The sequence below is a fragment of the Trichechus manatus genome, unplaced genomic scaffold, assembly GCF_000243295.1.
Source record: "Trichechus manatus latirostris isolate Lorelei unplaced genomic scaffold, TriManLat1.0 scaffold00297, whole genome shotgun sequence".
In the NCBI taxonomy this organism is placed as follows: domain Eukaryota; kingdom Metazoa; phylum Chordata; class Mammalia; order Sirenia; family Trichechidae; genus Trichechus; species Trichechus manatus.
The window spans coordinates 801,908-829,493 of NW_004444233.1; the positions used below are offsets into that span (position 1 = coordinate 801,908).

General features: G+C 49.2%; 1 protein-coding gene across 2 annotated transcripts in view; it reads right to left on the bottom strand.

Moving 5' to 3' along the window:
* SLC6A17 (solute carrier family 6 member 17) overlaps positions 1–27,586 on the bottom strand; it is a 53,642-nt gene that overhangs the window by 11,227 nt on the left and 14,829 nt on the right. Inside the window, exons 2-6 of one of the 2 annotated variants that reach the window (XM_004390424.1) lie at positions 21,580–21,952; positions 15,691–15,848; positions 13,636–13,762; positions 12,684–12,865; positions 10,864–10,974 (exon numbers count right to left, since the gene is read on the bottom strand). In XM_004390424.1, the coding sequence (XP_004390481.1) occupies positions 10,864–10,974; positions 12,684–12,865; positions 13,636–13,762; positions 15,691–15,848; positions 21,580–21,865 (864 nt within the window). In that variant the 5' untranslated portion in view covers positions 21,866–21,952. Of the gene's footprint in view, positions 1–10,863; positions 10,975–12,683; positions 12,866–13,635; positions 13,763–15,690; positions 15,849–21,579; positions 21,953–27,586 lie in introns of those variants that run through there. The other variant, XM_012559726.1, reaches the window with a different exon arrangement.

Consider the following 27,586-nt stretch of genomic DNA (forward strand, 5'->3'; position numbering starts at 1 on the left):
TGGACAGTTGATTCCTGAGTCTGGGGGAGTTCCATTTTAGTGGCTTCTGTTTTCTCTGTAAAGCAAGAGGCAAAATCATCTGCTGGGCATGGGATGCACTGGGAGGGGAGGCCAGAAGGTTGAGACTCGTGGAAATGGTTTAAAATGGTCATTGGAGAGCAAGAGGACTAGAGAAATGGGGTAGGGCTACCCAGCACTGTTGAGGGTTGGTTTTAAAAAATAAGATGAAATGTTATCTACTTTACAAAAGTAAAACAGCCCCACACCGATGTTCATGGCACCACTTTTGATGCTAGCCAAAAGGTGGAAACCACCAACGTGTCCATCAACAAATGAATGCATACACAAAATGTGGTGTATATACACACAGTGGAATATTATTCAACCATAAATAGAATGAAGTTCTGATGCCTGCCACAACATGGATGAACCTTGAAAACACTACGCTGAGCAAAATAGGTCAGTCGCAAAAGGACAGATACTGTATGATCTCACTTAAGTGAAATAAGCAAATATATAGAAACCAAAGATTATTATGGTTACCAGGCATAAGGGAGAGGGGGAAAGGAGGAACTTTTGTTTGGGAAGCACTGAGTTTATGTTAATGGTGGTAGAATATTTGGAAAAGAATACTGATAATGGTGTACAACAAGAAAATGTAATCAACGTCATTGAATTATTAATGTGGAAGCTGTTGTGTTGGGGAATGTTTTGGTAAGTACATTTTTACCACAATAATAGTAAAAAAAAAAAAAAGTAATACAGGCCCACATTTTCTTATCTAAAAGCCCTGGGGTCAGATGGGTTTTGGATACCAGGATTAAAAAAAAAATTACTTTAGAAAGGTAATATAGTGCATGTGCCACATAATTATATAACACTCCCAGCAGGGCCTGGGGCAGCACCCTGTAACCCAACACATTAGTATTTCTGCAGCAGATGTATGAATATTCACACCAAGTGAATCAATCAAGACTATAAATAGCCTCACATCTGTTCAGCTGTGTAAGAGGTCCCTGAGCACTTGTAGGTCACTCTTGCTGATAGAGGAGATGACCATAGATGCCTAACACTGACGCAAGGGTAAACAGAGTCAGGCACTTTCAGTACAGAATGCCTGCTCCTTGAAGTTAAAGGGACTCCCTCCAGGATTCCTGGGGTGATGGTGTATGATCTCAACAAGGTCCTGATCATGGGGTCCACCGAGGATGAACTCATGGCCAGACCTCAGGAAGCCCAGGGTCCCTTCTAGACATTAGGATGTGACCACCAGGGGACAGATGGGAAACCAGCTTTCCCCACCAAAGATAAGGCTTGCATTTTCCCTGGGGTACCTGCTCTGAAACAGAGTGACGACAGCTTCCTGCCTTTTCCTTGGCACAATGGCTGAGTCACTTCCTCACGCAAGGGAACGAGGTGTTTCACGGCATTTGACTCACGGGCATGAAGATGACTTTTGAATCAACAAGCAGCAACCGAGCCCTCGCTGAGCAGCAGTGTGTGACAGGAGCTCACGCCCTTGCTTCCCAGCCTGCTGCAGCTCTCCCCGGTGTGAGAGCCAGACGGGCCACGAGACACCAGATGGCACTGCAGCGCCGGGCTCCCACTGCCCAAGAACAGGCTCACCTTCACCAGGGACTAGGATAATAATAGCAAATGCTCAACATGCGTGTTCCACTCGCCGTGAGCAGTCTGATGTGCTCTCCTGACAAGCCTGCGAGGGAGGTACCACTGTGCGCCCCATCCCGCAGCAGAGGAAACTGAGGCCCTGAGAGGTCAAGGAACTTGCCCACGCCAGTACTGAGTGATGAGCCAGGTTCTGAACCGGATCATCTGATTCCAGCCCTGCCCACGCAGCCTCTGGTAAAAAGGATGGGCTGCCTTCATCACCCTGCTGCTGAGCCCTTGCTCTAATTGTGGGGTCAGGAAGTTTCACCACTAATCTCTACACCTGGGCCTTTAGAACTTGCAGAGACCTCGCTTCTCTTTTCTAACAGTTAACACACACCCTTGATCCTGTGGCCAGTACAGCCCATAGGTCAGGACCATTTGATAGTCTAGACCCTTAGAGGCGGCCATGCGGAAGGCGGGTACTCAAAGCCACTGCACACCTCAGGTTGTGCTGCACCCACCCCCAGAAGACTGTTAAAGGAACTAAGAGGCCAGGTTGTTGGAAGGGACATCTATGTAGAAGATAGACAGATAGGGAGGGAGGGAGGGAAGTGGGTGCGTAGATAAGTAGGTAGGTGGGTAGGTAGGTAGGTAGATATAAAGACAGAAAATTTTGTTGTTATATTGTTAGTTGCCATCAAGTCGATTCCAACTTATGGTGAACCATGTGTGCGGAGTAGAACTACTCCATAGGGTCTTCAAGGTTCTGACCTTCCAGGCACCTCTGGGTGGGTTCGAACAGCCACCCTTTTGGCTAGTAGTGAAGTGCTTTAACTATTTGTACCACTCAGGGACTCAAAATCTAAATCTAGATATCCCTCCTCCCTTTTTTCCTACTGTCCATACCAGAGCCATCCAAGGAGGTTGGCACACTCCCAGTGCTACCACCCTTGCCCCAGCCTCAAGACTTCCTCACAGTGCTGAGCTGGGAACCCACCAGCTCATGGTAAGCTGTCCCCCTCTGCCCTTGCCCACTCCCAGCCTCATCCCTCTTGTCTGCCTAAGGGACCACCAGGGCTGATCCCTCATGTCCCAGGTCCCTGTCTACTCCAATCACTGCTAGATGTCCATGACCCCCGGGTCACCCCTCTTCATCTGGACTTCATCCCCAGATGGCTAGGTCTGTCCCCTGCTCGGATTCAGGCCTCCACCCCTCCCTAACTGTTTGCACCCTGCTAACAGGAGCCCTGGTGGCATAGTGGTTACGAGTTCAGCCGCTCACTGTTCACAATAGCAAAAAGATGGAAACAACCTAGGTGCCCATCAACGGAAGAATGGATAAACAAATTATGGTACATTCACACAATGGAATACTATGCAATGATAAAGAACAACGATGGATTCGTGAAACATAACATGGATGAATCTGGAAGGCATTATGCTGAGTGAAATTAGTACCAAAGGACAAATATTGTATGAGACCACTATTATAAGAACTCAAAAAAAGGTTTAAACACAGAAGAAAACATTCTTTGATGGTTACAAGGGGGGGGAGGGAGGGTGAGGGTTATTTACTGACTAGATAGTAGACAAGAATTAGCTTAGGTGAAGGGAAGGACAACACACAATACCGGGGAAGTCAGCACCACTGGACTAAACCAAAAGCTAAGAAGTTTCCTAAAAACACAACCAAACACTTCAAGGGACAGTGTAGCAGGGGCAGGGGTCTGGGGACCATGTTTTCAGGGGACATCTAGGTCAACTGGCATAACAAAGTTTATTAAGAAAATGTTCTGCATTCCACTTTGGTGAGTGGTGTCTAGGGTCTTAAAAGCTAGCAAGTGGCCATCTAAAATGCATCCATTGGTCCCAACCCACCTGGAGCAAAGGAGAATGAAGACCACGAAAGACACAAGGAAAATATTAGCCCAAGAGACAAAAGGGCCACATAAACCAGAGATTCCAACAGCCTGAAATCAGAAGAACTAGATGGTGCCTGGCTACCACCGATGACCATCCTGACAGGGAACACAACAGAGAGGAAAGTAGGGTGCAGAATTCAAATTTTAGTAAAAAGACCAGACTTAATGGTCTGACTGAGACTGGAGGAAACCCAGAAAACATGGCCCCCGGACTCTCTGTTAACCTAGAACTAAAACCATTCCTGAAGCCAACTCTTCAGAAAAAATAGACTGGATTATAAGATGTAAAATGATACTCATGAACAGTGTGCTTCTTACTTCAAGTAGATACAGGAGACTAAATGGGTAGCTCCTATCCGGAGATGAGATGAGAAGGCAGAAAGGGATAGGAGCTGGTTGAATGGACACAGGAAATCCGGGGTGGAAAGGAGGAATGTGCAGTCACATTACAGGGAGAGCAACTAGGGTCACATAACAATGTGTGTATAAATTTTTGTATGAGAAACTAACTTGAACTGTAAACTTTCACCTAAAGCACTATTTAAAAAAAAAAAAAGAGTTCAGCTGCTAACCAAAAGGTCAGCAGTTCAAACCCACCAGCCGCTCCTTGGAAACCGTATGGGGCAGTTCTACTCTGCCCTATAGGGTCGCTATGAGTCGGAATCGACTAGACAGCAACAGGTTTGCGGTTTTAGTTTTATAACAATGCTGACAGAGTTCACCTCACACTCCCAACCCATAGCTTCCAGTGTGCCCTCAGCACTGCCCCTGCCCACTCATTCCCCTGATCTCTTACATAATTATTTCACACTAGCTCCCCCTCAAACTTCCAACCCCATCTCCACCATTCCTACTCTCAGCTGATGACCTTGCTTCCTACTTCACTGAGAAAAATGATGCAATCAGAAGAGAGCCCCCACAGACTGTCCTCTCCACAGCTTCTCCCCTACCAGCGTCTGTGCCCACAGACTCACCCTCCTGAGACTCTGGGAACTGTCAATGCTCCTAGCTAAGACCAACTCCCCTTCTTGGACGCTGGATTGTATTTCTATTGCTGATTCAAGGACTTTGGTCCCCTTCTCTCCTAAATCATCAATTTCCCTCTTTTGGGGATTATTATTTTTTTCAAGTGTACAATTCAGTGGTTTTTAGCATATTCCCAGAGTTGTGCTCCTATCACCACAATCAATTTTAGAAAATTTTCATCACCCCAAAAAGAAACCTTGTCCCCATTAGTAGTCACTCCGCATCTATCCCGCAACCTCCCTTCAGCCCTAAGCATCCACTAATCTACTTTCTGTCTCTGTGGATTTGCCTCTTCTGGACATTTCACATAAACGGAATAATACAATATGTGGTATTTTGTGACAGGCTTCTTTCACTCAGCATAATGTTTGCGAAGTTCATCCATGTTGCAGTGTATCAGGCCTTTATTCCTTGTTATGTCTGAATAATATTCCATTGTACAGATATCTAACTAACTAAAACCAGAAACTGATCCAACCAGTTGCAGTCAAGTAGACTCCGACTCAGGGCTACCCTATAGGACAGAGTAGAACTGCCCCATAGGGTTTCCAAGAAGTGGCTGGTGGATTCGAACTGCTGACCTTTTGGTTAACAGCTGCAGCTCTTAACCACTGTGCCACTCATATTTTTTTTGCATTCATCAGCTGATAGACATTTGATAGTTTCTACTTTTTCGCTATTAGGAACAACGCTGCTATAAACATTCATGTACTAGTTTTTGTGTGGATGTATGCTTTCATTTTTCTTGGATCTGTGTCCAGGAGTGTAATTGCTGGTCATATGGTAATTCTATGTTTAATAATTTGAGGAACTGCTAGACTGTTCTGAAATAACACCCTTGACCCCGTGACCATCTCCAGTTACCATCCCATTTCTCATTTCTCTGCTCCGTTTTCTAGCAAAACTCTGAAAAATAAGTGGTCTATGTCACTTGTCTCTAACTCCTGTTTTCCCTTGAAAACCATTACTATTAGATTTTGTCCCCAGCATGCCACCCAAACATCTCTTGTTAAGGTCACTAGTGACCTCTTGGTTACCAAGTGCATTGGTCATGTCTCAGTCCTCATCACCTGACTTCTCAGCAGCTTTGGACACAGTTGACCATTCCCTCTTTCTGAAAGCATTTTCTCCACTTTGCCTCTGGGATGGATGTCTTTCTCCCTTTCTTCTGCTCCCTCTCTGGCACCCCCTTCCCCCCACCTGTAGACGTTGCGCTGCCCCAGTGCTCAGTCCTCAGGCCTCTTCTCCTGTCTATCTACGTTCACTCTCCAGGTGATCACATCCAGCCCCGTGGCTTTAAATCCTCTCTGCTACCTCGGGCTCTCAAATTCATATCTCCCCTCCCTGACCTCCAGGGGTCATATACCCACAATCATATGCCCACCTACCAACTCAATATCTCCCCTGACAATCTATTAGACATCTTAAACCTGCCATACCCAGAACAGTACTCTCGATGTTCCCCACCAAATCTTCGCCTCCTTCCATCTTCCCCCATCTCTGTAAATGCCAATTCCATCCTTCTAGTTGCTCAGGCGAACAACCCAGGAGTATCCTTGACTCTTTTCTTTCTCTCACACCTCACATTCAATCCAACAGCAAATCTTGTCGACTCTACTTACTTCCTAAATGTATCCTCAACCTGACTACTTCTCATGACCCCTACTGCCATCACTTGGGTCCAAACTATAGTCACTTCTCACCTGGGCTGCAGAAGCCTTCTGGTCAGTCCCACTGCTTCAATCCTTGCCCCCTCAAATTCTCAATGGTAGCCAGAATGATCAGTGTCTAAGGCAGAGGTCAGATCATGTCACTCCTCTGCTTAAAACTCTCCAGTGGCTCCCGTTTCACCCATAGTAAAAGCCAAAGTCCTTACCTGGTCTACAAGACCCCATGATGTGGCTGCTGACTGCCTCCCTAATGGCATGTCCTACCACTCTCTCTTCCCTGTGCCAGCCACACTGGCCTCCTTGACTATGCCAGAAACACCAGAGTTCAAGGCCTTTTCACTTGTTCTCTCTGTTTGGAATGGAATGGGCTAATTCCAAATATTCACATGGCCTGCTCTCTCACCTCCTTCAGGTCATCATTCAAATGTTACCTTCTCAGTGAGGCCTTCCTTGATCACACTCTCTAAAGTTGCAACTCCTCTCCCCTAATGCCTCTAATCCTTCTTTTTCTGCTTTATTTTTCTCCTTAGCAACACCATTCAACAAATTTTTATCTTATATAGTCTATCTCCTGCCACTAAAATATAAGTTCCATGAGGGTTTGGACATTTGCTTGCTTGGTTCACTGCTGTATCCCTGGACCCAGAATAGTGCCCAGCACATAACAGGCATTCAATGAACATTTGTTGAATAAATGAATGATGGTCATTTGAGTTATTTTCAATCTTTTGCTATTAAAACAAATGCTTGTGCGTGAGTACGTCTGTAGGATAAATACCTAGAAGTGGAATTGCTGGGCTGAAGGACAAGAACAGTTATAATTTTGATAAACATTCCCTGAAAGTTTTGGTGGTTAGAAAAGCCATCATAATCCGCCATTTTATGTTGTGCAAATCACATGATTAATTGCCTAGTACCCCATGCTGACTTGAGTTTTTAAATGGATGGAAAGGAAGTAATCAGGAAATAAACTACTCAAGAAGTTCACTCGTCATTAACATGAGTTACTGGTCCATCGAAGGTGCTAGTAGGTTACCATGTTATCCTGGTCACACTGTATTCATCATATCCAGTAGCTGTTTGCTTGAAGACGTGAACTGAAAGTCCAGGTCCTATGGCCTGGATTATTTCTGATGCTGGAAGACTTTCAGATCATTCAGTATAATTCAGGAGAGCCTCAGCCTCTCCTGAGTGGGTTCGGAGATGCCTTGGCCAAAAATCTACTTGCACTCTGCCAGGGCTGCTGGATGGCACAACCCCTGGGGATGCCATTCACATTGTAGTCTATATGAACAGAGCAGTGCAGAGCCTGGGCAACTATGTGCAGTGATCCTGGTACTCTATAGCACCATTCCAGGGCAAGAACTTGACATGGCTCCCTCCAAAAAACCAAACCAAACCCACTGCCATTAAGTTGATTCCAACTCATCCTGACCCTATACAACAGAGTAGGGCTGCCCCTAGGGTTTCTACGGAGCAGCTGGTGGATTCAAACTGCGAACCTTTTGGTTAGCAACCATAGCTCGCCATAGCTCTTAACCACTACGCCCCCTCATTTCACCCCAATTCTGTGCATAAACAGTCACAGTGCTGCAGTAGTAGTTCCCAGTGTATAGACTGTCAGGCGATTTTTGAAAGGGGGTCCACCCTTTTAGCAGATGACTTGGAGAGGTTTGAAAGGTTGGAGCCTTACCCCAGCCATCACCACTGGCCTTAACTGCCTTGAGCAAACAGTGGCACAGACTGTGAAGGGCCTCGGTGGAGCAGTTAGCGTATGAGGCCCTCTAGGATTCCTCTTCCAGCTCAACACATCCCTCCATGGAGAGCTGCCCCCATGGAGCTGCTTAGTGGCAAGTTCTCAAGATAGGCCCCACAGGCTCTATTCAGACCTGAAAGTCCCAAGACTTGGATGGGCCACGGGCTGCACCATGCTGGTCCTTGGTGACGTGGCTCCTCTAGGGCCCTCCAGATTTGATTTTTAAAGCTTCACCTCATGAAAACTCTGGCCTCTGCAAATGCTAAAGTAGGATCACTCTGTGTTTCCTAAACATTCAAGAACAGTTTTGGAAAGGAGGACCCCTGTTGTTCAAAGTGCATATCAACTACTTTGTAACTCTTTGACTCGCAAAAATTGATGTCTGACAAATGTGGGGGAACTAGGTGGGAGCATTAATAGATACAAGCACTTTGGAGAGCAATTTGGCCAACATCCAGTGAAACTGAAGATATGCATACCTTTTGATATAGCAATCCCATTCCTACATATATGCCCTAGAGAAATGTGTGCACATGAAGACCTGTGCAAGAATGACTATTGCAGCATTGTTACTGATGGTGAACAAAATTGGAAATAACTTAAAGGATCATCAACCAAAAAATGGATAAATACATTTGAGTTTAGTCCTACAATGGAATACTACACAGCAGTAAAAATAGTTGCACTAGTGGCACAATGCTTAAGAGCTTGGCGGCTAACCAAAAGGTCAGCAGTTCAAAGCCACCCGCTGCTCTTTGGAAACCCTATGTGGCAGTTCTTCCCTGTGTATAGGGCCGCTATAAGTCAGAACAGACTCCACGACAACAGGTTTTTTGGTTTTAGAGCTATGTATGTTAGTATGGATAAATCTCAAAAAACAGCGCTGAGCAAAAATAAAAGCAAATTGCAGAAGGTTAGGTATAATATGATGCCATTTATAAAAAGTTTAAAAGTATGTGCAAATGCTATACATTCCTTATGCATGTCCATGTATGTATTACAAATTTTTAATGCCTTAGCAGGACAAACTCCAAATTCAGTATAGTGCTTTTCTCTGGGGAGGGAAGGAAATGAGATCAGGGAAGACTACGTAGGCACTTTAACGGTATCTGTAATATTTTAATTCCTAAGGATATTTGTTATATTATTACATATGTTTTTATAGCTTAAAATATTTCAAAATTAAAAAGATGTTTTAAAGAGGGTCTGAACCAAGTGGGGAGCAATATTGTGTATGCTGGGACAGGAAGCCAATCCCAGCAGATCTGTCCCATTTGCTCCTGGAGTTCCATACTGCCGACTCAATACCACCAAGGAGCCCATCTGGAGACCTTGTGAATCTCCAAACTTAATGGACGAAACCAGAGCATATAATTTCCTCATAAAGTGAATAACTGAAAAACTCAAGCGCACACATTCAACTGATCATGAGTCTAGAAATATAGTTGAAGCCATTCATAAAAACAGTTGGCTTCCTTTTCACGGCCATCTCCCCACCAAAGAAACCAGGCTTGTATTGTTTTCTTCTTAACAACCGGGCCAGTGACACAGCTCGGGATTCACATTCATGCCTCAGGAAATTCACTAAGTGTTGCATCAAGTGAGCCTTTGTGGTTGTTCGTGTAGAAAGCTCTGATGTTAGATCCAAGAATGCCTGGGGTCGATGTACGCACGGTCTGGTGACCGTGGAGCAGTTTGTGCCCTGGCCATTGCCATGTCCCCCTCTCCCTGCCCCCACCCCCGCCTGCAAACATCACAGCAACAGAGCAGGGGAGGAGGAAGGTAATGGGGGTTTTAAGCCCCAGTGGATCTATACTCTTCTCCCTGTGTCATCCTGTACGAAATTTCTGTGTGTTTGCGTGTGTGTGTGTGCATGTCCATGAGTGCATCTGCAAGATGGTACTACTGAGCAGTGGGGGCCAATGGTGAGGGCCTCGAGCTGATCTGGCCGAGCTCTGACCTAAGCCCAGGGACTGGAGTCTCCCTAGGCCCCTGCTGGTTGCTTATTGATCAGCTGGCATTTTGGAGGTGGACTTCCCAGCCTGGCCAGCTGAGGTGATTCATGTACATTGCTTGGGGCACCTTGAAGGGCATGCCAGGCTGCATTTGAGATTCTCTTATTCCTCAGTGGACTGGTTCATGCCAGCTGGGTCTGGGGGTGGTCACAGAGAGACAAGGCCACTTGTTGGAGCAAGACCACCTTTACGAAATCTGGATGTTCATCTTCACAATGCCTGCGTCTCTGCTGCAATCTCTGAATGCAAATGTGGTTCTTCTCTGTCCCCTTCACTGGGCTACTGAGAGGGTTAAATGAGAGCTGTGAAAGGGTTTAGTAAGGTTAAAGTCACTCTCAATGGGATTTATTATCTTTAATAAAATAGTAGTCCCATTCCCCCTATTTGGGTCTGAAATGGGATTCCTGGGGGAGCTTTCAGCTCTTAGGCATCTTCTCTCCATTCCTGCTATCATGGATCCACCCAATGAAGCCTCCCACTTCTCCCTGCCCCAGTCACACTGACTTCCCACCATTGCCTCACATGCCCAGCGCTTTCCCACCTCCATGCTCTTGCCCATTTGGCTCCCTTTGATTGCAATGGCCTATTGCCACCCATTAAATCCTACCAGCTCCCTAAGGCTCAACTCAGATGTCACCTCCTCCCTGAAGCCTTTTCTGATTTCACCCAAATTGATGCGTTGTCCCTCTCCTTGGATCCTTGAGGGCAGGGCCCAGGCCCCCTTCCCCTGTGCATCCGTCTGAGACCTGACACGACGCCCAACACAGAGCACCAGCTGCTCAGTGTTCATTAAGCTGCATGCAGCTGACCAGGCCCAGTGGAGCGGTCAGTGTCCCGCAGCATGCGGGAGCCCAGACCCTTACCTTGGGAGTGAACATGTGTACGATGCCATCGACGGCCCCTCGCAGCAGCAGCCCCCGGACCAGGAAGCAGGCTAGCACCACGTAGGGGAAGAGGGAGCTGAAATACATCACCTGCAGAGAGGACAGCGTCTCACTTTGGGCAGAGCACCTCCTGCGGCTGGCTCCACTCCCATTCACAGCTGGGGCACACGAGCCTCCTCTGATGGCAGCAGAAGGCAGAGCCCAGGCATCCGGGGGCACAGGGCCAAACCACTGCACATCTGGCTTTGAGCCAAGATGGAGGCAGGATCAGGGCCAAGCTGGAGTCTGCATGGTCTGTGCCTGGGCTTGTTTTCTCCTTTCCAAGGGCTGGCGGGGCTGAGCCAGGCATCCTCCCAACACTCCAGGGCCACCAAGGGTTGAAGGAGCCCTTTGTTCTCTCCTCTTCAATTTTCCATGCCTCATTTCTGCTCTTCTATCCCTGCCTCCAGTGGACCCTCTAAGCATCTCCCTGTCCTTAGAACTCCTTTGACAAAAGACCTTCGGGAGGTTGGATAGGTAGGTCCCAAGCAAATAACATCAGGAGCAGCTCCTAGCCTCTTGTGATTACACCCTGCATGCTCTTTATTTAGCAGGAACCATGTGCATTTTTTGCACATTTCTATATCCCCACATGCCTGGTACAGAGCCTCACACGAAGAACATGCCCACAAAATGTTTGCTGAGCTGAAACAAAGCAACAGGAGGGCTGTGGGGGCAGAACGGTGGAGAAGTTAAGAGAGTGTATGTCTGGAGTTACACTGCCTGAGCTCTGCTCCAGGCTCTACCATGTACCAACCATGCTACCTGGGGCTAATGACTTAACCTCAGTGTGCCTCCATTTCCTCATCTATAAAACGGGTATAATGATTCCTAACTTATAAGGTTGTTATAGACCACATAAGTTCATACATGTGGCGGTGCCAAATAAGTGCCACGAAGTGTTAGCTGCTATTTGGGCCTTCGGAGATGGCAGAGGCCAGTGCCTGGGCCCACTCTACCTTTCTGGGTGACTTAGCTTCCTTGCTCCCCAAGTTTGGTAAAGAACCCTGGAGGCTGAGACAGACAGCCAGGGTTCTAGTTCCAGCTCTGAGACTGGCTGGCTGTGTGACCTTAGGCAGGCTGCTTTCCCTCTCTGGGCCTCAGTTTCCTCATCTGTAAAATGACTGGATTGGACTTTGGGTTCTCAAACGTCCTTTCCAGCCCTGGAAATCGATGAATATTGTTATGTGACAAATAAGAAGGTGCCCTTACTTAAAAGAGGGCTGAGCTGCTGGAAAAGGGTGTGTGGGGCGTAGCTGGTCTGCACCCTCAGAGATGGTAGAAAACAGACCTCCGAGCCCCCTTCACACACAGCACCCAAGGAGCCCTTTAGTTGTAGACATGATGAGCTGTTGGTTTTTACCCAAAATTGCTCAAAGTAGACTTTTCTAGTGCTTTTGTTTGGGAATCTTGAGGGGCTAGGACCTAGATAGACGTCCCTAGCCAATGCTTCTAGTTTCCCTCCTCTTTAATGTCTTCAGAGCAGGCCTGAGTTTTCTGAGTGCAGAGGCAGCTGGGGGTTAGGGCAGCGAGGTCTCCGAAGGCCCAGTCCTGGTGTACTCCTGGTGGGCTGTCCACGGGAAACAATGCCGCAGCAGTGATACTCCCACCCCCTTCTTTAGGGGCCAATGTCATCATCCTGAGCCACACCAGAGCCTGAGACCACCCTAAGGACCTCGCATGGGGCCACCCAGGATTCTTAGCCCTCTGCCCTCCCTGACTTTCTGCTGCCCATTTCGGTCTGGGTGCCCTCCACTCACCTTCCCTGAGGACTGGATGCCCTTGACGACGGCCATGCCCACAATGCTCCAGGCCACAAGGAGGCACAGGGTCATCTTCCAGTTGAGGCCCCCACTTTCTGAGATGGAGTTGGAGATGTCCAACGCCTCTCGGTACCAGAAGTAGGTAGTGGCTGAGCTCTTTTCACACTCTGCCTCCACCACTGAAATGCAGCAAAGGCCACAGGGCCTCAGTGGCTGAGATCCGTGGGGCCACCTCCTCTGCTGGACCGCCACCAGGGCAGCAGAGGATGAGGGGATGGCTGAGGGTAGACAGCAGGAAGGGGTTGTGCTTGCTCAGGGTTAGCCAGGATCTGGCAGAACCTGAGGATTCCTGGAATCCTAACGGGGCCCAGGTGGCTTCAGGACACACTGACTTGGCTGAATTCCCACCCATACCACCCTCCAGCCCACATCTACCTAGGAGGGCAGGAAGGGTTAGAATGCACTGGCCTAAATTTGTTTGGGAAAGGTCCTAAGCTAGGACCTGGAGACCTGGATTCTCATCCCAGATCTTTGGTTAAATGGGTGGTGTGACTATGGGAAAGTCACTTCTGGGCCTCAGTTTTCCCATCTGTGAGGTGGGATAATAATCTAGCTTTTATAGGACTGGCATGCAAATTAGATTGTTCCCAGTTAGGATGGCGTTAGAGTTACACAGCATAGTTGATAACAGTTAAATGAAAGTCACAATTTCCAGAGTTTTACCTACACTCATTACTCAATCCCAATAAGAATTCTGTTGGGATAGGCCAGTAAGAGTTCATCCTCACTGGGGAAGAGGAAAGGAGGTTCAGAGAGGTTAAGTGACTTATCCAGGGTGCACAGCAAGTCAGTGACATCCCAAATCTGTGCCCTAAATCTCTTATACTCCTTCCTGGGACAGGGCTGGCTGAGGTCCCCAGCTGGGGTCCCTCAGGGGTCTAATACTTGCCTGCCACGGTCCCATTCCTGACAATAGGACATTCACTCCAGGGCAGTGGGTACTGGAAGGACTTGAAGAAATAGAAGATGCTCCAGCCAATAATCACATTGTAGTACAGCCCAACAAAGAGGCAGACCTGAGGACAAAGGCCACAGGGGTGTGTGGGGAGGTTGCAGGCAACTCTAGCTCCCTCCATCAAAGCCCAGAGCACAGTACCCAACTATACGTAACCCAGTTGCACAGCCTTGAAGGAGGAAGATGAGACAAGATGTGGGCAGTTGAGGGCCTCCCCATAATATTCCATTCATCTGGTATCCAGGGAATCCACAAATTTTCAGATATTAAAATATTCCCCTGTAAGCAACAAACTCTTAACAATGCTAATCCTTCCCAGTTTGAAATTCTTCCAAAATGCTGGAAGCGCTTCCCTGGCATTTCCTGATGACTCAGGATTATAATTACAGAGAGCCCCCAGGGCTATGGGGGCCTGCGCAGCATTTCACCCCATAGCAAATGGCCCCAGACTGCAGTGCTTTTGAGGTTTTCTGGATGCTTCTCATTGGTTTCCTATGTCCTTCTTTCTTTCAGGATACTACTCTCTCTTTGCCACTGTCAGCAGCCTGCCTCTAGAAACATATCAGTTCTCATTTGTTGCTTCTAAACCATCATAGGCTTGGAAACACAATATCTAACCTTGGTGGAATTTATTTAAAACAAGAGGGCATGGACTCTGACTGAGGGTATGAGGGGTTTCGTTGGAAGCAATGCTTTTCCTGCACAGGGATATGTTGCATCCACTTTGGGTGTTGAGAGGTGCCTCCCTTCTATCTCCAGGGACCTGGCTACATTATGCATCACTGAGATTGCTGGTTAGTGTGAGAGCTGAAGGCCGCTTGCTTCAGCAATTTGACCTGAGCTCCTGTGTGCAGGGGCACGTGCTCATACAGCAAACCTTACGGGGACTGTAGGAGGAGAACCCAATCCTTTACTTGGGCGCGTTCAGTCTAAGGGGAAGATCACACACACACTCCTGTGTATACACGCAGCAGCCTCAGTACAGTGCGCTGGATTTGGTTGTGTAGAGTACCTGGGTGGTGCAAAGGGTTAACACACTCGGCTGCTAACCAAAAAGTTGGCAGTTTGAGTCCACCCAGAGGCTCCTCGGAAGAAAGACCTGGCGATCTACTTCTGAAAAATCAGCCACTGATAACCCTATGGAGCACAGTTCTACTCTGACACACATGGGGTCGCCATGAGTTGGAGTCGACTCAGTAGCAACTGGTACTGTTCACATCTGTGCAGAGGTGATCCCCTGGATGACAGCAGGGAGACACACTCTCGTTTGCTCTCAGCCTGCTGCCAGGCCTGAGAATTATCAGCCTCTTCCAGAAGAGGTGTCTGAGTGTGAGCACAGGTGTCTACAGGCTTTGCCCTTAAGGGATACTCGGTTTCCTCACCTAGACCTCTGAGGATGGCCTCATCCGCAGCCTCCTTGGAGGGGCCTGGACCCTTGGGGAGTCCCCTACCCAAGGCCAGTAGGGTCACCCTGTCTCTCACTGTTTCAAAGCCTCACCGGTCCTGAGTTGGCCACAGCGTTCCTGTCTGAGCCTTCTCTAACTCTGCTCACTTGCACAGCAAAATGGCAAGGAGACCCTGAGGCCCAGGACTGAAATGCCTCCTTCTGCTCCACCCGCTTACCCAGTTAAAATGCACTTTAACCACGGAAAGAGGAAGGGCCTCCCCTCACCGGGAGCTGGCTGGCTGATCAGCAGAGAGTGGTATCTGAGATGGCCCATAGGCCTGCAGAGAACTCTGCTTGAGATGTCTCAGGTAGCCCCTCGTGAATATGCCCCAGCTTTTCCTGTGTAGCACCAATTTCAAATATGACATCCTGTTTTAGGCAGGAAATATGGTGACTGTGGTCCTGGGATACCAGCTGAGGGTTTCCAGCCCTGCCCTTGGCCCAGCCCAGGGCTGTGGTCTGTAAACTGTGACCTCCTACCAGGTATCCAAGAGCAGCCTCTTTGCCTCCCACTTAGCCAGCCCCCAGCCCCCTCAACTCACTATGCAGCTGGAGAAGCCGATGCCCCCCAGGCGGGGACACACGTAGTGCCACACGCCAATGCTGCCACGGCGAATCCTCTGGCCCACAGCCAGCTCCAGGAAGAACAGGGGGATCCCGATAATGATCAGCAGCACCAGGTAGGGCACCAGGTAGGCACCTATGGGGAGAGAGGAGGGATGCTGGAAAGCACATGAAGTATGGGTGAGGGAAAAGGGGGTACAGCGCGTCCTGTGTCCCGGCTACATCTCTGACATCCTCAAACGGCTCCAGTCCTTGTGTTCCTGCATGAATGGCCTGGCTCATTCCTGTGACCCAGGGATGGATTATCCAATAGGCAAGATAAGCACGGTGCTTACTTCGCTTACCAGATCATCTGTAGTGAATGATTTCACATTTTTCACCACATCAAAGATTCTGCTTCTAGGTATGGCTGGCATCTGTCTCTCTCCCAACCCAACAGCACCTTCCTACAGAATCAAAGCCTCTTTTCAAATTTACAATCCTGACAGGGGTGGATGACTCAGTAAGCAAAGTAAACACAGGCATACTTATGCTTACTTACTAACCTGTAGTGAATAACTTCACTACAGATGATCTGGTAAGCAAGGTAAGCACCATGCTTACCTTGCCTATTGGATAATTCGCCCCTCGTATGCCCCACCACACACTGGCTCACATAGCCCTCCTCCCCTGCCACCCCCCCCATTCCCTTGACCCGAAACACTAAGGGAGGAATCCACATGCAGTCAATCCCTCCCTCTCACAAGGATAGACTCAAAGACAGACAGACAGACAGACACAACACACATCATACTGCCTCTCTGGAATCCACATGCCAAGTCACACATGGACAGACACAGTCACCTCACAATGTGGACACCTGCTTACACTCTTCCTGCCCCCAAGCAGCAGACCCACATAGGGGGCCCTGCTCGCTTGCCCCCCAGGGGCCCAGACACAGGGGCACAATTTCCCCAGGGAACCAGATGCTGACGCAGCAGATTGGGCAGCTCCAGGGACGTGGTGCTTGGAAGCTTTCCAGGGAGAGAGGATCTGACCAGAATGGTCATTAATCTACAGCTAATTGAGAGGAACGGGACAGAAATTAGCAGCTCAGGAAAGCGTAGCCAGGAGGATCTTAAAGGGGAGAATGGATCTCACTAAAGACTCCAGATGATAAATTAATCTCGCTGTCCTGGGCCTCACTGCAGACACAATCTTGATTTCAAGTGACAGGGCATTTAGCAGGAGAATTAAAGCCACGTCCGGACACAGACGAGTGCCCCTGCTGAGAGCCGGGCCAACAACAACCTAGTGCTGTTAGCAGCGCTGGTAGCACAGCCTGCCTGTCTGTCAAACAGTGTCAGGCCAGCCCAGTCACCAGTGCCTGGACTGGTCACCCAGTGCCCCAGACCAAGCCTCACAAGTGGAGTGTCCAGGAGACTCCCAGACACACTGCTCCTCCCCCAGAACATCACCTCCCATATGCTCCCCAAACGTGTGCCCAATCTGCGCATGAACCCCAGGGACCAGGCAAGCCTGCACACAAGCCTGGGCACTTGTCAACAGTCAACTGTTCATTGAGGGTCTACAGAAGGCAGAGACACTACCACGGGACAGCAAGACCTTCAGATTCACATGAGCAAAGTCAGCGCGTGAGCACACACACACACAGAGGCACACAACACACATAAAGACATACATACAGACCCCCCCCCCGACAGACATAAATAGAAACACACACAGATACACACACACACACACACGGCCAACAAAGCACATACATGCTGAGGGACACAGTAAAGGAGGGGTTGGGGGCCAACGGAGCTAATCAGGAAAGGCTTCCTGGGGAGGTGACCCACCAAGCCTAATACAACAGCATCTAACCCATTAAACACACACATACACACAGTCCATCTAAATTCAGCTCGTCACCAGCAAATAGCCTCACCACAGTGCCCATCGGAGGGAGGGTCTGAGTGACCACACCCTTAGACTTCTGGTCTAACTCAGTCTCTTATCTTGGGCATGGGGACATAGAAGAGGAGAGACGTGATTTGCTGCAGGAGGCAAAGGGATACAGCCTCGCTGGTTTTGTGTTTCGCCCTCGTGTCCTTGGACAGGGCACAATATGCAGGGAGATGGGTGTCGGGGTGTCAGCGGAGCAGGCTGGGATCCTCTATGGATGCTTCTCTCCTCTCCCCAAACAACCAGGCAAAGAGTCTAGGTAGGTGCCGTCCAAAGAACCAGCCTGCGGCAAAGACCAGGAACTAGCCTCCTGCCATCAGGCCCTGTGTGCCCCAGCCAGGCCCAGGGCACTGACATGGCTGCAGGTCTCTCTGCCATGGCAAGGTCCAGCTAACCAGAGGGTTCCAGGGACTGCTATCTGGGTGAGCAGAATCCTTGGTTAACCAGAGGTACTCTCATATCAACCCTTGCTGAAATCATCTGGCAATGTAACAAGATCCTCCTCCACCTGAGAAAACACAACTTGGGTACCCAACTGGATTTCCATTGATGTTTTAGTGGCCCTCTGGAGCCTCAGGTCATCAGTTTGAACAGCTGGGAGCACCATTCAGGGCTTCAGGAAATGGAGCAGAATATGACCACAAGGGGCTGGGTTCCAGGATCTCTGAGGACCCTGTTCTCTAATAGTCTATGTCTCTGTCTACACTCTGAGCCGCTGGAAAACCCTGGGGTTACTGCTGGGGTTTAGAAGACCACCTTGATCTCAGATTGTTGAGATACATATTGACTAGGGGTTAAGATCCAGACCCTGAAGTCAGACCTCCGGGGCTTGAATCCTGGCTCTGCCACTTACTAGCTGTGTGACTTTGGGCAAATTACTCGACCTCTCTGTGCTGCTGTGTTCTCATCTGTATAAAGAGGACAAAAATATGAAATTGCTGATATTTGACCACTTTTGGCTTACAAAAATGGCCACTTCATATGATTCAAGCCTACACCTATTGCACAAGGTTGTCACAAGGATTAAATGAGTTACCTACCCACAGTAATCACTTGATAAACATCTGTGCTTTCTCATAAAAATGCACAGAGAAAAAAAAAAAAGCAAACTAAGAGGATGCAGAATAAAGAAACTGTCAGCATCTGGGAGAGCTTGGTGGAGCAGCAGAGCTTAGATCCAGAACTAAGTTTTGCTGTTGAACCAGGGAAGAATCTGTTCTGAAAAGGGGGAGGGTGTTCCTGAATGGGGCTGCATCTTTAGGGACAGCCTACTTGGAGAGAGACCCACAGGGCAGGGGAAGGAGAGCAGTTAAATGGCTCATAACCATTGAGGATAAATTCTCAGAACAAACAGCTGCCTCCTTCTTGTGATAATTTACCTCCTTCTAAAAAATACTCAAGATGACTTCTATAAAACCCATACATTATGGGATGGTTAAAGGCAGAGATAAAAAAGGGATTCGAGGAACCAGAGACATGAAGGAATGCAGGCAGGAATGTGGAACCCTGCAGTTGATGGCATTGTCCTTCTGGGGGTGGTCCTAGGTGTCTGGTGCCACGGAGACTGTCCAGTGACACTGTGACTGGCAGACTTTGGCAAGAACACTGCCCTGGGGGTGGGGGTGGGGTGGGGAGAGGGACTCTGTGATTCAGCACCAAGTGCACAGACAGAACTGGTCATCTAAGCCAGAAAGGACAAGGTAAGAGGTTCCCAGCTGAAGTCCCCAAATGCCATGTGTTTTTCAAAGTCATCTTGGGTGACTTCAAGCTATTTTTAACATCTCACAGAGCATAAAGGAGACCACACACTTATATCTATACATTTGCTTTGGGCTGGACTGATATCTACTCAGTGACCCGGCCGTGCCATGCAGACCAAAAGCTCTGATTGGCAGTCACTTATTGAAAAAAAAAACAAAAAACTAAGACCATGTGGTGGATATACTACGCCAGGGTGGAAAGATGGAAGCCTCTGGCCTAATTCAATAGCAAGGGGGCCAAGAGGGCATTCTCACGCCCTGCCCTTCAATAGAAACTGGAAAGAATAAGAAGTCCCCCGGCTAGACTTTGCTGTTGAACCAGAAAGAATCTGTTCTGAAAAGGAGGGGAGTGTTCCTGAATGGGGCCGCATCTTTGGGGACAGCCTATGTGGACAGAGACCCACAGAACAGGGAAAGAAGGAGACCAGTTAAAATGCCTGCAAAGCTGGAATGTGGCAATCCCAGGGCATGGAGATTCAGGGGCAAGAAGCTCTCTGCTGACTCAGACCACTTTCTCAGCACCAGACATATAAACTTGGAAACATTGCTTTCAGCCTGTTGGATTTCCCCTTATTTATTTTCCACTAATTTTACCCTGGTCTCTCAGCAAGCTGCCTTTGGAAAATTTCAGCCTGCCTCCGAGTTGCTGGGGGGGAAAGTCCTGGGGGAACAAGTCCTAGGGGCCTCTATCCACCCTGAGGGCTGGAAGTGCTGGCAGGAATTTGATACCTGAAGCAAGATCCTTGAGGTGGCTTAAATAAGAAGGGCAGCATGAGGACCCTCCCACCTGGCAGCCAGTAGGTATGGTGGTTAAGGAATCAGGCTCTGGGACCAGGCTGTCAGGTGTGAACCTGACTCTGTCACTAGCTGTGTGACCTTGAGCAAGTTACCTAACCTCTCTGTGCCTGTTTTGCAGTCTCTAAGGATAATGATAACTCTTTTCTCATAGGGTTGTTGGGAGGATTCAATGAGTTAGTATTAGGTTGAACTACCTGAATTTGGTGCTTTGGTTGTTCAAAACTGTGTAGATATCAGCAGTATTTAATCTGTGGGGTAAAGGACTTAGTAAAGAAGTAAGAAAGCCTTTGTCCTTGGCTCTGGAGAAATAACCCTTGGAGTAATTGGGGTGCTTTGGTCTGAAACTTCCAGGCCACACCTGAGGATCTGTGCTGGCAAGTGGGTGCTGGTCAGACCAGAAAAGACTCACCTGGAAGGCTGACATCAAGTAGGCTCAGGAGGCATTATTTGACCTCTGACCTATCATGCAGGACTAGCCAATTAAAGCCTGGAACACAAAGGCTCAGAGAGCTTCCCGGTTGGAGAAGGGAGGGTGATGTGCCCTCCCTGAAACATGGCAGGTCCACACTGGGAACCTTCCCAGACCTCATCGGTGGATCTCTCTCTTATGATGATCCTGATTTACTTCCTTTCACTACAATAAAACCGGTAGTCATAAGTATAATATTCTCCATGAGTTCTGTGAGTCATTCTAGCAAATTAACGACCAAGAACAGTGCCTCTTAACTTACAAGGTCTGACCTAGCTCCACGTGGCTAGGAACACAGAGAGAATGCCGTGTGGGCAGCTGGTGTCAGAAATGATGGAGAAACAGGAAAGCGGGGATATGATTGATCTCTGCCTTCTGGGAACTGGCTTTATGCTCATTTTCATCCATGAAGCTATTGTCATAAACTTAATATCCATTAAGTGTTTAGAACAGTGCCAGTCACCTAGTAAGCTTTCAGTATTAATGGCCAACATTTGCTCTTTGCTATGAGTTAGGTACTGTGCTAAGCATTTTACACGTAAAGTCATTTAATCCTCCCAACTATCTGTGAGGCAGGAACTACTATTATCCCCATTTTACAGATGAGGCACAGAGAGATTAAGTGACTGGTACAAGGTCCCAGAGCTGACTGGATGGGCTGGAATCTGAACCCAGGCAATCTGGGGCCAGAGCTCACATTCTTATCATCATGCTCTGCAGCCTCTGGAGAGCTATTAGCCATCGTCACAGCTATTCCTGGGGAGTCTTACTCTGGAATACTGAATGTCAACCTACAAGGGCCCCAGTTCTGCCTCAGCATGGGGTGTTCCTTTGTACCTTTCAGCCCAGCCCATTTGCAGGGCACCCCTGGGACAGGCAGAGCTGCCTCTTACCTCCTCCGTTTTTCTGGCACAGGTAGGGAAACCTCCAGATGTTGCCAAGGCCCACCGAGAAGCCAATCTGGGCCAGGATGTACTGCAGCTTGCTGTTCCAGGCGGGCCGGTCCTCCGCATCCAGCTCCTCCTCCACCGCTTTCTGCTTGCTGCCTGCCTCACTGGCCACATTCAGGACACTCTGCTTGTAGTCCACCGGCTCCTCGAGGGCCAGCAAGTCGGCCACCGACTCTGTGACATGCTCGCTGCTATGCTCACGCTGGGTCACCTTGCTGTTCTTCGGCATTGGTGCCACGTGGGCCGTGTAGCCCTGCTTCCGAGCACACAGAGAAGGCGGGGCTCAGCTGCTGTCAGCTGCTTCTCATCCAGGGACCTGTGAACCCAGGTGAGCAGGAGCGGATGAGCTGGCTGCACCAGGGAGGTGGGGAGCCCAAGTGGACGCAACCCAGATCTACTCCCCGTCACACACTTTGAGGCTGGTCAGTGGCCCAGGTGAATTCCAGACTACTTTTCATTACAGGTCGAGCTTGCCTTCTCTGCCATCAGGGGCAAGGAGCTGAGGACCTTGAGGTCTACAAACTCAAGTGTTTCCACACACCTTACCTAAGCTTCATTAGAAAGGTAAACCTAATGGGGCAAAACCATACACCAAACCCAAATAAAGAGTGATTTATTATTGATAGTGTTCCCTCTCGTAATTGCAGATCACAGAGGGTTCAACATCCTTTGGAGATAGGTGGAGCACAGGGCATTTTGGGGGCAGTGAAACTCTTCTGTATGACACTGTAATGGTGGACACATGACATTATGCGTTTGTCAAAACCCATAGGACTGTACAACACAAAGAGTGGACCCTAATGTGAACTATGGTCCAATCCGCAACTGATCATGGGGATGATGCAGGACCAGGCAGCCTTTCCTTCCATTGTGCATGGTGCCATGAGTCATCAACAACAATGGGAACTACAAGCTTTGGTTAGTGATAATGCATCCACGTTGGTTCATTAATTGTAACAGATGCAGCACACCAGTGCAAGACGGTAATAGGAGACACAGTGTGCAGGGGCGTAGGGATTAAGTGGGAACTCTCTGCTCAATTTTTCTGTGCTCCAAAGAAACTAGTCTATTGTTAAAAACCTCTTTGGAGGCCCTACAGCATTTCCCTCCCAGGTGAGCCAGGGTTGTAGCCAAGATCCAGCCCTCCCTCTTGTGTTCTATGCAGCCAAAACCACCCTAGGTTACCTGGCCAGTGGTGGGACCCAAGGAAGCCAGCATCTGCCTTCTCTAGGGTCTTTCTATTTGAAATGCAGTCTGTGGACCAGTAGCAGGAGCTGGTTGGAAACACAGAATCTCAGGCCTACTCTAGACCTACCGAATCACCCTTTGCATTTTTATAGGATCCCCAGATGAGTCAAAGGCACATACATTAATGTCTGCAAAGAAAGGCCCTAGAACCCTCACCTGGGGGCCCCTGGACACCAGCTCCTATGGCCCTTCACTCCCTAGGCAAGAGTGTGAGTTGATCAGGTTCAGCTAAGGATTCTGGCACCAGAGCCCGAGAGGTGTTTGCTCGGTGCCAACAATGCCTGGGTCCATTGCTCAGCACTGACATTATCTGAGAGCCACCACAGCCAAGAGCTGCTTCTCCATCCTCCAGTGACAGTTCTACAGCAGATAACGTCTGCACAACACCAGTGAGAGGTGCAAACCCTCCCCCGCTGCCTGCAGCCCTCATTTGTCTTTCATGCTTTCCCTTAAAGAAATCAAGCAGGAAGAAAACGAGTTCCTTTGAAGAATCCCAACATTCTGCTGTATTTCAAAGCACCTCTTCATTAAGAGGTTGGAGGATTTAAAATCAAAGACATGCACACTCCAGCCTACACCGTCCTGCATCTTTCTAGGGATGTAAATTACCCGGCTCTGTAATTACTTTATTAAGGGAACAAACTGCCTCTGGAAGGCCTGCTCCCTGTTTGTTCTCCTCGGATGTACCACTTGAATGGCACATGTGAGCTCACTGCTCAGTGGACGGTGCTGCTCCCCTTCCTGCAGGGCTCTGGCCCACCCTCCTGGCTGACTCCAGCAAAGAGCCGGCCTTCCAGGGGACCTGGCCTGCCAGATCCTGCTACACACAGAATGAGGCTAGGAGGCCTGGCAGATAGGGACAACTGTCCATGCTGTCTGTAGGGTTAGTCAGCCCACCCCAGCCCGGGCCTTGGACCACATCAGTGTGTGACACCCTACTTGTCCTCCTGCCAAGGGGGACGGTGAGTTTTTAATGGACAGTCAGTCTTGGGCTTTGGAGTGACTGGGGCAGACCCAGCCTGCCTAAGAGACCTCAGAATGTCCTATCAGATGCGGCTTTCTGTTGGGACTCTACTTCCCAGTCAGTCACCCCTGCTGGGCTGGGTCAGGGCACAAGGAATCGGAGGGCTACTGGGCCCGCTCCTAGAGAGGAAGTCATTTTCAAAGATGGCTGAGCCTGGTGGCTACAAGCACAGGCTCTAGCCTGAATTTAAGCCTGATTCTGTCACTTACTAGAGCCCCTGGTGACACAAACGGTTAAGCACTTTGCTACTAATGAAAGGCTGGTGCTTCGAGTCCATCCAGCGGTGCCTCAGGAGAAAGGCCTGGCGATCTGCTTCCAAAAGGTTACAGCCTTGAAAACTCTGAGGAGCGCAATTCTACTCTGACACACGTGGGGTCACCATGAGCGGGAACTGACTGGATGGCAACTGGAATCACTGGAACTGCCACTTACTAGCAGGGTGACTTTTGGCAAGTTACTTAACCTCTCTTTCCTCCCATGTTAAATAGGGATGATAGAGCACCTACCTCTGAGGGTTATTGTGGGGCTTAAGAAAGTTATTAAATATATACAATGGTATATTATTCAACCATAAAAAGAAATAAACACTGACACATGTTAAACATAGATATACCTCGAAAACATTATGCTAAGTAAAAGAAGCCAGACACAGACAGTCATATATTGTATAGTTCCTTTTATGTGATATATTCAGAATAAGCAAATCCATAGAGACAGCAGACTGATGGCTACCAGTGGATGGGGGAGGGAGGAGTGGAGCGGGGAGGGAGGAATGGAAGGTGTTTTTCTGGGGTAATGAAAAAGTTGTAAAACTAGAGAGAGGTGGCAGCAGCAGAACATTGTGAACACAGCGAACGCCACTGGATTCCACACTTTAAAATGGTTCATTGTATGTTAAGTGGATTTCACTTCAATAATATTTTTTTCATTTTAGAAAAATGAGTTATGAAGTGTGAAGTGTTTAGAATAGTGCCTAGCACATAGTAAGTGTCCGATCCATGTGAACAGCTCTGCGTGGCAACGTAGATCGTAAAACAGGGCGGGCGCCAGCCAGAGAGGGCAGTCTGGGCTGGGCCTGCCTGCAGTGGGCTGGAACTAGAGCCCCCCTCTCAGCAGCACTGCAGGGAGCAGAGCTCACAACAGCACCCCACCTTATTGGCTGAGCGCACAGCAGGCCCACCTGGAGGAGGCAGCGTCTCATCTCCCAGGCTTCATCCTCAGTGTCCTATGCCCTGATCTTGCCTCCGTCCTTTGTCTCTCTTCTGGCCCCTCCTGCCCTGCTTTTCTGCGGTGAGGGAAGGGGAGAAGCATGGCCCTGGGTCAGCTGAACACCCCATTGTGTCCTGGAGGGTGCCCCAAGGTGCGACTTCAGCCCTCAGGCTCCCCCGGGGCCGCGTTGCCCACGCTATACAATGGGAATGATGCCCCTTGGAATTCGACAACGGGGGGGCTCGTGGCCTCGCTCAGGCTGCCAGAATGAGGACCCCACTTAGCAGGTCCCTGTCACTAGGGTGCTCAAATGGAGGAAACCTAAGGCATACGCAATGACTGCTTGTCTAGTCCCTCGTCCTCCCCTACAGCTTGTCATCAAGAACGTTTATTAAAAAGCAAGAGCTGGGGAGAAGGGTGGAGCTAGCCCTGGAGACTGCAGTCACCTGGCGCCTCCGCTCAGAGCCTCTCCCGAGCTACTCTGCCTGTAATGGGATTTGATCAGGACAATCTGCAGTGCATTAGGTATGATTTACTACCGATCATGCCACAACTGGCCAAACCAAGGGGGATTCCTGGGAGTTGGCAGACTTTATCTCGATGCCGACCGACTGGAGCACCTGTTTCCCAATAACCAGCCTGGTGAGTGGCAGCTCTGGTCACCAACACGAGAAAGGGCTGGAGGAAAATCATCATTGTGAACCTGGAACACTCAGGACAAAATTAGCACGTGCCAGAGAAGGGTACCCACAGCAGCGTCACAGCCATCACAGGGCATCACCTCAGTATAAGCAGCTTCCTTCTTCCCAACACCCCACTGACAGTGCCATGAGCAGCCTGCACTGCAGGGTGGGGGCCCAGGGACCCCTGTGCCATCAGGTTTGCAGGACGCAAAGTGCTGGTGCCAACAGGCAAGCTGAGGCCCTGGGCTGGACTGCAATCAGGCCTAGGGGTTGTTGGGGCCTTCTGTGCCCACTGAATATGCTCAGGTGACAGCAGAGTCTGACTTGAAATTTTACAGTTTGTGGGACCTTAGCAATTACCTGATTCAACGTCCCCATTTTATATATGAGGAAACTGAGGCCCAGAGAGAGGAAGTGAATTGCCCCAAACCACTCAGGTACTCCTGACACCCTGGCGAGAATCTCACCTGGGGAGGCCCACACACACAGTCAGACTGGGAGAAGGCAGTCAGGTGTGGTGCTGGAGGGCATGGGCTTTGAAGTCAGACAGGCCTGGCTGGCAAGCTCCCAGTTCTTTAATCCATCCATTCATTCAACATACATTTACTGAGTGCCTCCTGTGTGCCAGGCTCTATTCTAGGCACAAGGGATACAGCAGTGAGACAAATAGGCAAAATATCTCCTCTTGTGGAGTTTACATTTCTAGTGGAAGGGCTGGATATTAAAGAAATAAACAAATACGTAATAGAAGGGTCAATGGATACATGCTATAAAGAAATACAGCACAGGGCCGGGAGTGGAGTAATCTAGTGGGCTGCTATTTTATGCAGGGGGGCGGGGAACGGTCAGGAAAGGGGTCTCTTAGGAGGTGACATTTGAGCAGAGGCCTGAATGACAGAAGTGGGTGGACCACGCAGAGACATGAGGGAGAGGATGGCCGAGGAACAGCAGATACAAAGCTCCTGCAAGGGAAGCAGCACCGGGAATTCCAGAACAGCAAAGTGGTCCGAGTGGCCGGGGTAGAATGAGCAAGGGGGCAGTGGTGAGAGGTGTTGTCGGAAGGCAGGAGGGTGGGCCATGTGGGCTGGCCAGGCTGCTGTCAGGACTTTGGCTGGACTCTGAGCAAGACAAGTGGCCACTGCAGGACTTTTCCATGTGTTAGCTGTGTGCCCTGGATAAACCCATCCCCCTGCCCCTCAAAAAACAAACCTGTTGCTGCCGAGTCGATCCTGACTCATAGTGACCCTACAAGACAGAGTAGAACTTCCCCACAGGGTTTCTAAGGCTGTAAATCTTTACAGAAAGAGACTGCCACATCTCTCTCCCGCGGAGTGGCAGGTGGGTTCGAACTGCCGACCTTTCAGTTACCAGCCGAGCACTTAACCACTGGGCCACCAGGGCTCTTTTGCTCTTGGATAAGGCACTTTAATTATGCAGCGTCAGCCTCCTCATGGGTAAAAGGATCCATCTCCCAGGGAGGGCTGATGTGAGGATGAAATGACTTGATGCATGTGATGTGCCTAGCACAGAGTCTGGCACACAGCAAGGACCCAAATGTTAGCTGCGTGGAAGCCTTGCATTACCCTTATATATTTAAAAATAGGTAAGTCCCTATATTTGTATTTGGTAATATAAAGCCCCTGTTCCTCCTCAGGAAGGGCCAAAGTGAGTTTGCAGCAGAGGGTGGAGGTGGAGGGTGGAAAGAAGAATTTTGCAACACCATCACTTCAGAAATATCTGCTTGTGTCAGGGAGAACTGTCACCACCCCGAGGCTGCTGTGGCAGC